The sequence below is a fragment of the Oncorhynchus nerka genome, linkage group LG27 (assembly GCF_034236695.1).
Source record: "Oncorhynchus nerka isolate Pitt River linkage group LG27, Oner_Uvic_2.0, whole genome shotgun sequence".
Lineage (NCBI taxonomy): Eukaryota > Metazoa > Chordata > Actinopteri > Salmoniformes > Salmonidae > Oncorhynchus > Oncorhynchus nerka.
Window position 1 is genome coordinate 88,877,900 of NC_088422.1, and position 15,478 is coordinate 88,893,377.

Genomic DNA, 15,478 nt, shown 5'->3' on the forward strand with positions numbered 1-15,478 from the left:
AGAGTTGAGGTTGGGATCAGGGAGCTAGCTGTAGTAATGTATGGTGCAGGTAGAGTTGAGGTTGGGATCAGGGAGGTAGCTGTAGTAATGTATGGTGCAGGTAGAGTTGAGGTTGGGATCAGGGAGCTAGCTGTAGTAATGTATGGTGCAGGTAGAGTTGAGGTTGGGATCAGGGAGGTAGCTGTAGTAATGTATGGGGCAGGTAGAGTTGAGGTTGGGATCAGGGAGGAAGCTGTAGTAATGTATGGTGCAGGTAGAGTTGAGGTTGTGATTAGGGAGGTAGCATGTTGAAAACATTTAATGAGCAAGCCTTCCTTCTTTTTGGATATTTTCACTAGTATTGTTAACAAACACGCCCACATAAAGAAAATGAGAATTAAAAACAGGTTCGGCCCCTGGTTCGACCGTGATCTGGAGTTATTCCACCACAAGAATTGAATTTGGCGAAAGGCTCTGCACACACATACTCAGGCTGACTGGTTCTTGTTCAGGCAAATGAGAAATAAGTGCACTCAGGCTATCCAGAAGACCAAAGTTAGTTACTTTAAGGAGCAGTTCTCTCTCTGTGGGTCTAATCCCAAGAGGTTGTCGAAAACAGTTAAAGACCTGGAGAATAAACCCTCCTCCTCACAGCTGCCCATGTCCCTTAATGTTGATGTGTTTGTTACTGACAAGAAGCACATGGCTGAGCTCTTTAATCACCACTTCATTAAGTCAGGATTCATATTTGACACAGCCATGCCTCCTTGCCCGTCCAACATTTCCTCATCTCCTACCCTTTCAAATGCAACTAGTCCCAATGCTCCTCCCTCTTTTCCCCTGCCCTGCTACAAAGTTTCTCCCTGCAGTCGGTCACTGAGTCTGAGGTGCTAAGGGAGCTCCTTAAACTTGATCCTTTCATCTTTATGGTTGCAGCCCCTATCTTCGCCAAGCCTATCTCTGACCTTTTAACCTGTCTCTCCTCTCGGAGGAGGTTCCCAGTGCTTGGAAGGCAGCCACGGTGCGTCCTTTATTTAAAGGGGAGATCAAGCTGATCCTAACTGTTCTAGGTCAATTTCTATTTTGCCCTGTGTATCAAAAGTGTTGGAAACTGACTGGCTTCATTGATGTCTATAGTATTCTCTCTGGTATGCATTCAGGTTTCCGCTCAGGTTATGGATGTGTCACTGCATCCTTAAAGGTCATAAATTATGTCTCTGAGGAGTCTTTGGCCTGGTTTGCTAACTACCTCTCTCAAAGAGTGCAGTGTATAAAGTCAGAACATCTGCTGTCTCAGCCACTGCCTGTCACCAAGGGAGTTTATTTATTTATTTAACCTTTATTTAAAGAGGAGCGACCCAGGGATGTGTGTGCTTTGGGGACCTTTAACAGAATGTGACTGGCAGAACACAAGGGAGTACCCCAAGGCTCGATTCTAGGCCCCACGCTCTTCTCAATTTACATCAACAATATAGTTCAGGCCGTAAGAAGCTCTCTCATCCATTTATATGCAGATGATACAGTCTTATACTCAGTTGGCGCCTCCCCGGATTTTGTGTTAAACGCTCTACAACAAAGCTTTCTTAGTGTCCAACAAGCTTTCTCTGCCCTTAACCTTGTTCTGAACACCTCCAAAACAAAGGTCATGTGGTTTGGTAAGAAGAATGCCCCTCTTCCCACAGGTGTTATTATTAACTCTGAGGGTTTAGAACTTGAGGTAGTCAGCTCATACAAGTACTTGGGAGTATGGCTAGACAGTACACTGTCCTTCTCTCAGCACATATCAAAGCTGCAGGATAAGGTTAAATCTAGACTTGGTTTCCTCTATCGTAATCGCTCCTCTTTCACCTTAGCTGCCAAACTAACCCTGATTCAGATGACCTTCCTATCCATGCTAGATTACGGAGACATAATTTATAGATCGGCAGATAAGGGTGCTCTCGAGCGGCTAGATGTTCTTTACCATTCGGCCATCAGATTTGCCACCAATGCTCCTTATAGGACACATCACTGCACTCTATACTCAACTGTAAACTGGTCATCTCTGTAAATCCGTCCGACCCACTGGTTGATGCTTATTTATAAAATCCTCTTAGGTCTCACTCCCCCCTATCTGAGATATCTACTGCAGCCCTCATCCTCCACATACAACACCCGTTCTACCAGCCACATTCTGTTAAAGGTCCCCAAAGCATACACATCCCTGGGTTGCTCCTCTTTTCAGTTCGCTGCAGCTAGTGACTGGAACGAGCTGCAACAAACACTCAAACTGGACAGTTTTATCTCCATCTCTTCATTCAAAGATACAATCATGAACACTCTTACTGACAGTTGTGGCTGCTTCGCGTGATGTATTGTTGTCTCTACCTTCTTGCCCTTTGTGCTGTTGTCTGTGCCCTAAAATTTTTGTACTATGTTTTGTGCTGCTACCATGTTGTACTACTACCATGTTGCTGCCATGTTGTGTTGCTACCATGTTGTTGTCATGTTGCGTTGCTACCATGCTGTGTTGTCATGTGTTTCTGCTGTGCAATTTTGTTGTCTTAGGTCTCTCTTTATGTAGTGTTGTGGTGTCGTGATGTGTGTTTTGTGCTATATTTTTATTTGTAATCCCAGCTCCCTTCCCCGCAGGAGGCCTTTTGCCTGTTGGTAGGCCGTCATTGTTGATAAAAATGTGTTCTGAACTGACATGCCTAATGTAGTTAAATAAAAATAAATGCTAAAAGATGGTGATTACATTAGTGATGGATAGTGAGGCTTTGTGTGTACTGTATGGGGTATACATAGTATCATGTACTCTATGAGGTATACATAGTATCATGTACTCTGAGGTATACATAGTATCATGTACTCTACATAGTATCATGTACTCTGAGGTATACATAGTATCATGTACTCTATGAGGTATACATAGTATCATGTACTCTATGAGGTATACATAGTATCATGTACTCTATGAGGTATACATAGTATCATGTACTCTGAGGTATACATAGTATCATGTACTCTATGAGGTATACATAGTATCATGTACTGTATGGGGTATACATAGTATCATGTACTCTGAGGTATACATAGTATCATGTACTCTGAGGTATACATAGTATCATGTACTCTATAGTATCATGTATACATGTACTCTATGAGGTATACATAGTATCATGTACTCTGAGGTACTCTATGAGGTATACATATCATGTACTCTGAGGTATACATAGTATCATGTACTCTATGAGGTATACATAGTATCATGTACTCTATGTATCATGTACTCTGGGTATACATAGTATCATGTACTCTATGAGGTATACATAGTATCATGTACTGTATGGGGTATACATAGTACCATGTACTCTATGAGGTATACATAGTATCATGTACTCTATGAGGTATACATAGTATCATGTACTCTATGAGGTATACATAGTATCATGTACTCTATGAGGTATACATAGTATCATGTACTGTATGGTATACATAGTTTTCTATGTATACATAGTACCATGTACTCTATGTTGTATTCTGTACTCTATGAGGTATACATAGTATCATGTACTGTATGGTGTTTTTGTGTTATATTGGTTGTTTCTGTAGAAGGCCCAGTTGTAGTGTGTTTATAATGTTTATGTGTGTGATATGGATAACATAATAGTGTGTGTGTGTGTGTGTGCAGGTTGTTCCTAGAGAAGGCCCAGTTGTAGTGTGTTTATAATGTTTGTGTGTGTGATATGCATAACATAATACTGTGTGTGTGTGTGTGTGTGTGTGTGTGTGTGTGTGGTTGTTCCTAGAGAAGGCCCAGTTGGAGTGTGTTTATAATGTTTGTGTGTGTGATATGCATAACATAATACTGTGTGTGTGTGTGTGTGTGTGTGTGTGTGCAGGTTGTTCCTAGAGAAGGCCCAGTTGGAGTGTGTTTATAATGTGTGTGTGTGTGTGATATGCATAACATAATACTGTATGTGTGTGTGTAGGTTGTTCCTAGAGAAGGCCCAGTTGGAGTGTGTCTATAATGTTTGTGTGTGTGATATGCATAACATAATACTGTGTGTGTGTGTGTGTGTGTGTAGGTTGTTCCTAGAGAAGGCCCAGTTGGAGTGTAGTGAGGAGGAGAGTGATATTCTGGGCCAGGGGGGCAGTGGAACTATCATCTATAGAGCCTGTTACCGTGGCCAACCAGTCGCCATCAAACGCTTTCACTTCAAGAAGTGCAGGCAGCAGACCATCAGCAGTGGTACAGGTAACACACATACACACATTCCCTTGGAGTCACACACACGTGTAAACAGTGAACACACACACACAGGTATATTTGCATACCGTTAAAGGTTTTACAATAGAAAATAAAGAAGTAACTTGCAGGTAGGTGGACATTGTAGAAAGGATCAGTTCTTCTATGATCTAAGATGCACTTCATGGCCAAAAGTATGTGGACAGCTGCTTGTCAAACATCTCATTCTAAAATCATGGGTATTAATATGGAGTTGGTCTCCCCTTTTCTGCTCTAACACCACTCTTCTAGGAAGGCTGTTCACTAGATATTGGAACATTGCTGCAGGTACATGCTTCCATTCAGACACAAGCATTAGTGAGGTCAGGCGCTGATGTTGCGTGATTAGGCCTGGCTTGAAGTCGGCGTTCCAATTCATTCCACAGGTGTTCGATGGGGTTGAGGACAGGGTCATGCTGGAACAGGAAATGGCCTTCCCCAGACTGTTGCCACAAAGTTGGAAGCACAGAATCATCTAGATTAGAATGTCATTGTATGCTGTAGCGTTATGATTTCCCTTCACTGGAACTAAGGGGCCCGAACCATGAAAAACAGGCACTATGCATTCTCCTGGCATCCGCCAAACCCATATTCATCCGTCAGATTGTCAGATGGTGAAGCGTGATTCATTACTCCAGAGAACGCGTTTCCACAGCTCCAGAGTCCAATGGCGGTGAGCTTTACTCCTCTCCAGCCAACGCTTGGCATTGCGCATGGTGATCTTAGGTTTGTGTGCGGCCGCTCGGCCATGGAAACCCATTCCATGAAGCTCCCGACGAACAGTTATTGTGCTGATGTTGCTTCCAGAGGCAGTTTGGTCCTCGGTAGTGAGTGTTGCAACCGAGGACAGACCATTTTTACTTCCTACGCGCTTCAGCGCTCGGTGGTCCTGTTCTGTGAGCTTGTGTGGTCTACCACTTCACGCCTGAACCATTGTTGCTCCTAGATGTTTCCACTTCACAACAACAGCACTTACAGTTGACCAGGGCAACTCTAACAGGGCAGAAATTTGATCAACTGACTTGTTGGAAAGATGGCATCCTATGACGGTGCCACGTTGAAAGTCACTGAGCTCATCAGTACAGGCCATTATACTGCCAATGTTTGTCTATGGTGATTGCATGGCTGTGTGCTCGATTTTATACACCGGTCAGCAATGGGTGTGAAGTGGTGTCCACATAGTTTTGGCCATGTAGTGTATACCTACTATCACCCACGCTACCACTGGCTCTAAGCCAGCTTTGAACAAATGGAACTGTAGTGTAGTGTAGTGTAGTGTGTGTGTGTGTGTGTGTGTGTGGGTGGATATCCTTGAGTTATCGTCTCTCTCTTTAAGGGCCTTGTTCATGGAACGATATTGCAGCTCTCAATCCTGATATCTATTTTCTCATCCTGACACTGTTCTCCTCTCTCTTCTCTCTCTTCTCTCTCTTCCCTCTCTCTCCTCCCCTCTCTCCTATCCCCTCTCTCTTCTCCCCTCTCTCTTCTCCTCGCTCTCACCTCCCCTCTCACCTCCCCTCTCACCTCCCCTCTCTCCTCCCCTCTCACCTCCCCTCTTCTCCCTCTCTCTTCTCCCTCTCTCTTCTCCCTCCCCTCTCTCTTCTCCCCTCTCTCTTCTCCTCGCTCTCACCTCCCCTCTCTCCTCCCCTCTCTCTTCTCACCTCCCCTCTCTCTCCTCCCCTCTCTCTTCTCCCCTCTCTCTTCTCCCCTCTCTCTTCTCCTCGCTCTCACCTCCCCTCTCACCTCCCCTCTCACCTCCCCTCTCACCTCCCCTCTCACCTCCCCTCTCACCTCCCCTCTCTCCTCCCCTCTCTCTTCTCACCTCCCCTCTCTTCTCCCCTCTCTCTTCTCACCTCCCCTCTCTCCTCCCCTCTCTCTTCTTCCCGCTCTCACCTCCCCTCTCTTCTCCCCCTCTCTCCTCCCCTCTATTCTCCTCCCCTCTCTTCTCCCCGCTCTCTCCTCCCCTCTCTTCTCCCCTCTATTCTCCTCCCCTCTCTTCTCCCCGCTCTCACCTACCCTCTCTTCTCCCGCTCTCACCTACCCTCTCTTCTCCCCGCTCTCACCTACCCTCTCTTCTCCCCGCTCTCACCTACCCTCTCTTCTCCCCCCTCTCTCCTCCCCTCTCTTCTCCCCTCTATTCTCCTCCCCTCTCTTCTCCCCCTCTCTCCTCCCCTCTCTTCTCCCCTCTCTTCTCCCCTCTCTTCTCCCCTCTCTCTCTCCCCTCTCTTCTCCCCCTCTCTTCTCCCCTCTCTTCTCCCCCTCTCTCCTCCCCCTCTCTCCTCCCCTCTCTTCTCCCCTCTCTTCTCCTCTCTCTTCTCCCCCTCTCTTCTCCCCCTCCTCTCTCTCCCCCCTCTTCTCCCCTCTCTTCTCCCCTCTCTTCCTCCCCTCTCTTCTCCCCTCTCTTCTCCTCTCTCTTCTCCTCTCTCTCTCTCCCCGCTCTCACCTCCCCTCTCTCTTCTCCCCTCTCTCTTCTCTCCTCCCCTCTTTTTATGCCTTCCTGCTCTCTCTTCCATCACCTCTTCATCTTCTGTCTCCTCTCTTTGTTTCCTTCTGTCTTCTCTGTATCCCTGACAGTGATAAAAACTTTCTCTCTGCAGGCTCTGAGGATTCCTCATGATCTTCTCTTCCCATCTGTTCATCCCTCTCATCCCCTGTCCTTTTCTCTTCCCATCTCATTTCTGCTCTTGTCTTTTATATCTCCCCAGGCTGTGATAAGGACGGTCTGTGTGTGTCCCAAATGACTCCCTATTCAGATCCCTATGGGCCCTGGTCTGACCTAGTGCACTGTAAAGGTACTAGGGTTCCATTTGGGACACCCCCTCTCTCTTCAGGATAAGAGATCATCATCATCATCACCTGGTGCTGCTCTCCTCCCTCCTCTCCTCCCTCCTTTCCTCCTCCTCTCCTCACTCCTCTCCTCAATCCTCTCCTCCCTCTTCTCCTCCCTCTTCTTCTCCCTCCTCTCCTCCCTTCCCTCCTGCCTCCTCTCCTCACTCCCCTCCTTTCTCCTCCTCATTCTTATCCTCCCTCCTCTCCTCCCTCTTCTCCTCGCTACCCTCCTGCCTCCTCTCCTCCCTCCTCTCCCCCCCCCCTCCTGCCTCCTCTCCTCCCTCCTCTCCCCCTCCCCTCCTGCCTCCTCTCCTCCCTCCTCTCTTCCCTCCCCTCCTCACTCCTCTCCTGCCTCCTCTCCTCCCTCCCCTCCTGCCTTCTCTCCTCCCTCCTCTCCTCCTTCACATCCTGCCTCCTCTCCTGCCTCTTCTCTCCTCCCTCCCCTCCCCTCCCCTCCTCACTCTTCTCCTCACTCTTCTCCTCACTCTTCTCCTCACTCTTCTCCTCACTCCTCTCATCCCTTTTCTCCTGTCTCCTTTCGTTCCTCTCTGCCTTGTCCATAGCAGAGGCTGAATCATCTCTTTCTCTCTCTTCTATCTCATCTTTTCTTTCCCCTTCTCTTGTCTTCTTGTCCCTTAGACAGCCTTTTCTCTCACATTGTGAGTGTATCTTGTACTTGTACTGACATTATCATGCTTATTGTCTACCCTCATTGGCCCTGCTGTATCAATATACCATGGATTTAAGGTTTTTATGACTTTTTTTGTGCTTATGAAAAGCGCATACAAACTTTAACAAGGATTTGATTGTCTGCTAAAGCTACTGAACGTTTATTAAATACTGAAATTATTGAAAATAATTGCCCACCAGAAGATTTCTGTAATACATTTTGCTGCTCACGATTGACACAATGGGACTCATTTATCAGAATATTAGGATTGCTTGGGTTGTGTGGACACGTTATCTAAACTGTGACATTACATAAACTCCTCGGCCTCACGTTGGCAACACTCTGAAAGGTTGCAGACTTTCTCTGTTAGGAAAACAGCAATTGATCAACCACGTCTGGCAACACTGAGGACGCTTACACTTCTTCTGTTAGGAAAATCATTTTGCTTATCACTTGTTGCCACATAACAGTAACCCAATGTATTGTATCATCCTCCCAGCTGGTTGCAGCTCCAGCTCTCGTCTGTCTCCATGTTTAGGGGGAATTGTGTTGAGTTCATAGCCAATGGAGATCTGTGATAGGGTGACATCACCAGGGACTCCTAACTGTTACTCACAACATCCTGCTCCATGGAATAAGACAATGCTGACTCCTCGTTTCTGTGTTCGGCCAGTCAGCACATTTTGTTTGTAAAATGTCAGTCCATTTACGTGTGTGTGTGTGTGTGTGTGTGAGAGAGATACAATCGATGTGATCGAGGACAAATGGTTTAATGTCCCAGGGACAGGAGATGCTCGATAATCACTTTTATTTCCCTATTGTTTACAATTGAATTACGTTCTGGTTGTATCAGTCAAGGGATTACGGTCAAAAGAGGTTCAATCAACAGCCCCCACCATAGAGCTGTGCTGGACTGTGAGCGGGAACTATCAGTCTGAGCAGGTTGTTTGGATAAAGCCAGGGTTGTCACCTACTGTGCTGGACTGTGTATAGTCTGAGCAGGTATAAAGCCAGGGTTGTCACCTACTGTGCTGGACTGTGTATAGTCTGTTCTGAGCAGGTATAAAGCCAGGGTTGTCACCTACAGTGCTGGACTGTGTATAGTCTGAGCAGGTATAAAGCCAGGGTTGTCACCTACAGTGCTGGACTGTGTATAGTCTGAGCAGGTATAAAGCCAGGGTTGTCACCTACAGTGCTGGACTGTGTATAGTCTGAGCAGGTATAAAGCCAGGGTTGTCACCTACTGTGCTGGACTGTGTATAGTCTGAGCAGGTATAAAGCCAGGGTTGTCACCTACAGTGCTGGACTGTGTATAGTCTGAGCAGGTATAAAGCCAGGGTTGTCACCTACAGTGCTGTACTGTGTATAGTCTGAGCAGGTATAAAGCCAGGGTTGTCACCTACAGTGCTGGACTGTGTATAGTCTGAGCAGGTATAAAGCCAGGGTTGTCACCTACAGTGCTGGACTGTGTATAGTCTGAGTAGGTATATAGCCAGGGTTGTCACCTACTGTGCTGGACTGTGTATAGTCTGAGCAGGTATAAAGCCAGGGTTGTCATCTACAGTGCTGGACTGTGTATAGTCTGAGCAGGTATAAAGCCAGGGTTGTCACCTACAGTGCTGGACTGTGTATAGTCTGAGCAGGTATAAAGCCAGGGTTGTCACCTACTGTGCTGGACTGTGTATAGTCTGAGCAGGTATAAAGCCAGGGTTGTCACCTACAGTGCTGGACTGTGTATAGTCTGAGCAGGTATAAAGCCAGAGTTGTCACCTACTGTGCTGGACTGTGTATAGTCTGAGCAGGTATAAAGCCAGGGTTGTCACCTACAGTGCTGGACTGTGTATAGTCTGAGCAGGTATAAAGCCAGGGTTGTCACCTACAGTGCTGGACTGTGTATAGTCTGAGCAGGTATAAAGCCAGGGTTGTCACCTACAGTGCTGGACTGTGTATAGTCTGAGCAGGTATAAAGCCAGGGTTGTCACCTACTGTGCTGGACTGTGTATAGTCTGAGCAGGTATAAAGCCAGGGTTGTCACCTACAGTGCTGGACTGTGTATAGTCTGAGCAGGTATAAAGCCAGGGTTGTCACCTACAGTGCTGTACTGTGTATAGTCTGAGCAGGTATAAAGCCAGGGTTGTCACCTACAGTGCTGGACTGTGTATAGTCTGAGCAGGTATAAAGCCAGTGTTGTCACCTACAGTGCTGGACTGTGTATAGTCTGAGTAGGTATATAGCCAGGGTTGTCACCTACTGTGCTGGACTGTGTATAGTCTGAGCAGGTATAAAGCCAGGGTTGTCACCTACAGTGCTGGACTGTGTATAGTCTGAGCAGGTATAAAGCCAGGGTTGTCACCTACAGTGCTGGACTGTGTATAGTCTGAGCAGGTATAAAGCCAGGGTTGTCACCTACAGTGCTGGACTGTGTATAGTCTGAGCAGGTATAAAGCCAGGGTTGTCACCTACAGTGCTGTACTGTGTATAGTCTGAGCAGGTATAAAGCCAGGGTTGTCACCTACAGTGCTGTACTGTGTATAGTCTGAGCAGGTATAAAGCCAGGGTTGTCACCTACAGTGCTGGACTGTGTATAGTCTGAGCAGGTATAAAGCCAGGGTTGTCACCTACGGTGCTGGACTGTGTATAGTCTGAGCAGGTATAAAGCCAGGGTTGTCACCTACGGTGCTGGACTGTGTATAGTCTGAGCAGGTATAAAGCCAGGGTTGTCACCTACTGTGCTGTACTGTGTATAGTCTGAGCAGGTATAAAGCCAGGGTTGTCACCTACAGTGCTGTACTGTGTATAGTCTGAGCAGGTATAAAGCCAGGGTTGTCACCTACAGTGCTGTACTGTGTATAGTCTGAGCAGGTATAAAGCCAGGGTTGTCACCTACAGTGCTGGACTGTGTATAGTCTGAGCAGGTATAAAGCCAGGGTTGTCACCTACAGTGCTGGACTGTGTATAGTCTGAGCAAGTATAAAGCCAGGGTTGTCACCTACTGTGCTGTACTGTGTATAGTCTGAGCAGGTATAAAGCCAGGGTTGTCACCTACTGTGCTGTACTGTGTATAGTCTGAGCAGGTATAAAGCCAGGGTTGTCACCTACAGTGCTGGACTGTGTATAGTCTGAGCAGGTATAAAGCCAGGGTTGTCACCTACTGTGCTGGACTGTGTATAGTCTGAGCAGGTATAAAGCCAGGGTTGTCACCTACAGTGCTGGACTGTGTATAGTCTGAGCAGGTATAAAGCCAGGGTTGTCACCTTCTGTGCTGGACTGTGTATAGTCTGAGCAGGTATAAAGCCAGGGTTGTCACCTACTGTGCTGGACTGTGTATAGTCTGAGCAGGTATAAAGCCAGGGTTGTCACCTACAGTGCTGGACTGTGTATAGTCTGAGCAGGTATAAAGCCAGGGTTGTCACCTACAGTGTTGGACTGTGTATAGTCTGAGCAGGTATAAAGCCAGGGTTGTCACCTACAGTGTTGGACTGTTTGCTCAGGTCAGGAGTAGCCTATAATTAATTGGCTGATCCCTCTTGCAGACCAGGATAGAATTCTACAATCCAGTTGACTACTTTAAAATGGTGAAACCCATAAATAAAATAAAATAAAATGTATTTATATAGCCCTTCGTACATCAGCTGATATCTCAAAGTGCTGTACAGAAACCCAGCCTAAAACCCCAAACAGCAAGCAATGCAGGTGTAGAAGCACGGTGCAGGTGTAGAAAAACTCCCTAGAAAGGCCAAAACCTAGGAAGAAACCTAGAGAGGAACCAGGCTATGTGGGGTGGCCAGTCCTCTTCTGGCTGTGCCGGGTGGAGATTATAACAGAACATGGCCAAGATGTTCAAATGTTCATAAATGACCAGCATGGTCGAATAATAATAAGGCAGAAGAGTTGAAACTGGAGCAGCAGCACAGTCAGGTGGACTGCAGCAGCACATGTCAGGTGTCCTGGGGCTTGGTCCTAGGGCTCAGGTCTGAAACTGGAGCAGCAGCATGGCCAGGTGGACTGGGGACAGCAAGGAGTCATCATGTCAGGTAGTCCTGGGGCTTGGTCCTATGTCTGGAACAGGGCCAGGTGGACTGGGGACAGCAAGGAGTCATCATGTCAGGTAGTCCTGGGGCTTGGTCCTAGGGCTCAGGTCAGTTGAAACTGGAACAGCAGCATGGCCAGGTGGACTGGGGACAGCAAGGAGTCATCATATCATGTCAGGTAGTCCTGGGGCATGGTCCTAGGGCTCAGGTCCTCCGAGAGAGAGAAAGAAAGAGAGAAGGAGAGAATTAGAGAATGCACACTTAGATTCACACAGGACACCGAATAGGACAGGAGAAGTACTCCAGATATAACAAACTGACCCCAGCCCCCCGACACATAAACTACTGCAGCATAAATACTGGAGGCTGAGACCGGAGGGGTCAGGAGACACTGTGGCCCCATCCGAGGACACCCCCGGACAGGGCCAAACAGGAAGGATATAAGGGTGCTGCCAATGTTAAAACGGGCTTTGTGGCAAGGGTTCACTCATAAAGGCCTCCTAAAGGCCAGACGAGAGGTTCACTCATAAAGGCCTCCTAAAGGCTAGACGAGGGGTTCACTCATAAAGGCCAGATGAGGGGTTCACTCATAAAGGCCTCATAAAGGCCAGACGAGGGGTTCACTCATAAAGGCCTCCTAAAGGCCAGACGAGGGGTTCACTCATAAAGGCCTCCTAAAGGCCAGACGAGGGGTTCACTCATAAAGGCCTCCTAAAGGCCAGACGAGGGGTTCACTCATAAAGGCCTCATAAAGGCCAGGCGAGGGATTCACTCATAAAGGCCTCATAAAGGCCAGACGAGGGGTTCACTCATAAAGGCCTCCTAAAGGCTAGACGAGGGGTTCACTCATAAAGGCCTCCTAAAGGCCAGACGAGGGGTTCACTCATAAAGGCCTCCTAAAGGCCAGACGAGGGGTTCACTCATAAAGGCCTCCTAAAGGCCAGACGAGGGGTTCACTCATAAAGGCCTCCTAAAGGCCAGACGAGGGGTTCACTAATAAAGGCCTCCTAAAGGCTAGACGAGAGGTTCACTCATAAAGGCTAGACGAGGGGTTCACTCATAAAGAAATCCTAAAGGCCAGACGAGGGGTTCACTCATAAAGGCCTCCTAAAGGCCAGACGAGGGGTTCACTCATAAAGGCCTCCTAAAGACTAGACGAGAGGTTCACTCATAAAGGCTAGACGAGGGGTTCACTCATAAAGGCCTCCTAAAGGCCAGACGAGGGGTTCACTCATAAAGGCCTCCTAAAGGCCAGACGAGGGGTTCACTCATAAAGGCCTCCTAAAGGCTAGACGAGGGGTTCACTCATAAAGCCTAGACGAGGGGTTCACTCATAAAGGCCAGACGAGGGGTTCACTCATAAAGGCCACACGAGGGGTTCACTCATAAAGGCCAGACGAGGGGTTCACTCATAAAGGCCTCCTAAAGGCTAGACGAGGGGTTCACTCATAAAGGCTAGACGAGGGGTTCACTCATAAAGGCCTCCTAAAGGCCAGACGAGGGGTTCACTCATAAAGGTCTCCTAAAGGCCAGACGAGGGGTTCACTCATAAAGGCCTCCTAAAGGCCTGACGAGGGGTTCACTCATAAAGGCCTCATAAAGGCCAGACGAGGGGTTCACTCATAAAGGCTAGACGAGGGGTTCACTCATAAAGGCCTCATAAAGGCCAGGCGAGGGGTTCACTCATAAAGGCCAGACGAGGGGTTCACTCATAAAGGCCAGACGAGGGGTTCACTCATAAAGGCCTCATAAAGGCCAGACGAGGGGTTCACTCATAAAGGCCTCATAAAGGCCAGACGAGGGGTTCACTCATAAAGGCCTCCTAAAGGCCAGACGAGTGGTTCACTCATAAAGGCCTCATAAAGGCCAGGCGAGGGGTTCACTCATAAAGACCAGACGAGGGGTTCACTCATAAAGGCCTCCTAAAGGCTAGACGAGGGGTTCACTCCTAAAGGCCTCCTAAAGGCCAGACGAGGGGTTCACTCATAAAGGCCTCCTAAAGGCCAGACGCACTCAGAAGGCCTCCTAAAGGCCAGGGGGGTTCACTCATAAAGGCCTCCTAAAGGCTAGACGAGGGGTTCACTCATAAAGGCCTCCTAAAGGCCAGACGAGGGGTTCACTCATAAAGGCCTCCTAAAGGCTAGACGAGGGGTTCACTCATAAAGGCCAGATGAGGGGTTCACTCGTAAAGGCCTCATAAAGGCCAGACGAGGGGTTCACTCATAAAGGCCTCCTAAAGGCCAGACGAGGGGTTCACTCATAAAGGCCTCCTAAAGGCCAGACGAGGGGTTCACTCATAAAGGCCTCCTAAAGGCCAGATGAGGGTTCACTCATAAAGGCCTCATAAAGGCCAGGCGAGGGGTTCACTCATAAAGGCCTCCTAAAGGCCAGACGAGGGGTTCACTCATAAAGGCCTCCTAAAGGCCAGACGAGGGGTTCACTCATAAAGGCCTCCTAAAGGCCAGACGAGGGGTTCACTCATAAAGGCCTCCTAAAGGCTAGACGAGGGGTTCACTCATAAAGGCCTCCTAAAGGGCAGACAAGGGGTTCACTCATAAAGGCCTCCTAAAGGCCAGACGAGGGGTTCACTCATAAAGGCTAGATGAGGGGTTCACTCAGCAGGGTGATAGATGGTGATGCTATCTGATCCTCAATAATGCTTCTTATAATTGGATTTGTCACAATGTGTCACCAAGCAGCTTAGATCTAAGCCACAAAGTGCCAGCAGATAATACAGCCATTCCCTTGGTAAGAAGAGATCATAAGATATGAGATAAAGGGGCATCATCTAAAATGAAGCCCCCTTAAGGAAGCAAGGCGAATTGCAACAACGCAGCATGAATTCAAACAACTCTCCCCCCTCCCTCGCAACCTCAGTGGAGACTTGCTTTTGAGTCTCTTACTTTCAGTTCTGTCCACAAGCTTCAAACAGCTGAAAATACTATGTATTGTTATTGAAAAGACATTTCGCAGCGGTTTAGATGGTACATAAACTGAAATTAAGCAACCAATGTAGGTTTTTACCAACCAGGAAATGGCAGCCTTTACCAACCAGGGTGCAGCCTTCCAATTTGACAACAAAAGACAGACCAGCTTTGGTTGAAAAATAGGAAGGCTGCACCATAAGAATGCAATTATGTATCAGAATGCATTTATTTTTTTGTATATACATCACTTTGTTTACATTGTGAAACACTTCTCATTCCACACTTAAGGCAGACATTTTCTAAAATGACAATGCTGAACCTCCAGCCATACACACAACCATGTTGAAATAGCAGCCTATTGAGGTGTGTGTGGGTATATCCTGTGTTCATACAGGCGTTACAGAGGGGAGATTTGTGCAGTTTAGCACAAACGTGACTGGAGAGTAGAGTACACACTAGTATATCCCATGTTTCCAGAGACCATTATCTACATGTAATTCCAAACAACATTATCCAAACGTTATCCTTTCCTTTCTCTGATGGAGAGGACGTTGGGCAAACGTTATCCTTTAACCTCTGTCTGATGTGACAGAACAGTGATATACTGCAGGAATAAAGTCAGCATTACCCTGCTACCACACTGGGAAAATAGACCATCCATCTCCCCAGTCCTCTCTCTCTCTCCTACCACCATCTCTCTCGCTTCCAGCCCTCTCCCTCTCTTTTCTGTCTTTCCCATTCCTCTTCTTTTTTTTCTCTAGCCCTCCCTCGT

General features: G+C 47.5%; 1 protein-coding gene across 1 annotated transcript in view; it reads left to right on the top strand.

The window, feature by feature from the left end:
- lrrk1 (leucine-rich repeat kinase 1) overlaps positions 1–15,478 on the top strand; it is a 183,119-nt gene that overhangs the window by 121,748 nt on the left and 45,893 nt on the right. Inside the window, exon 26 of the mRNA XM_065011179.1 lies at positions 4,050–4,219. Coding sequence (XP_064867251.1) covers positions 4,050–4,219 — 170 coding nt within the window. The remainder of the gene's footprint in view (positions 1–4,049; positions 4,220–15,478) is intronic.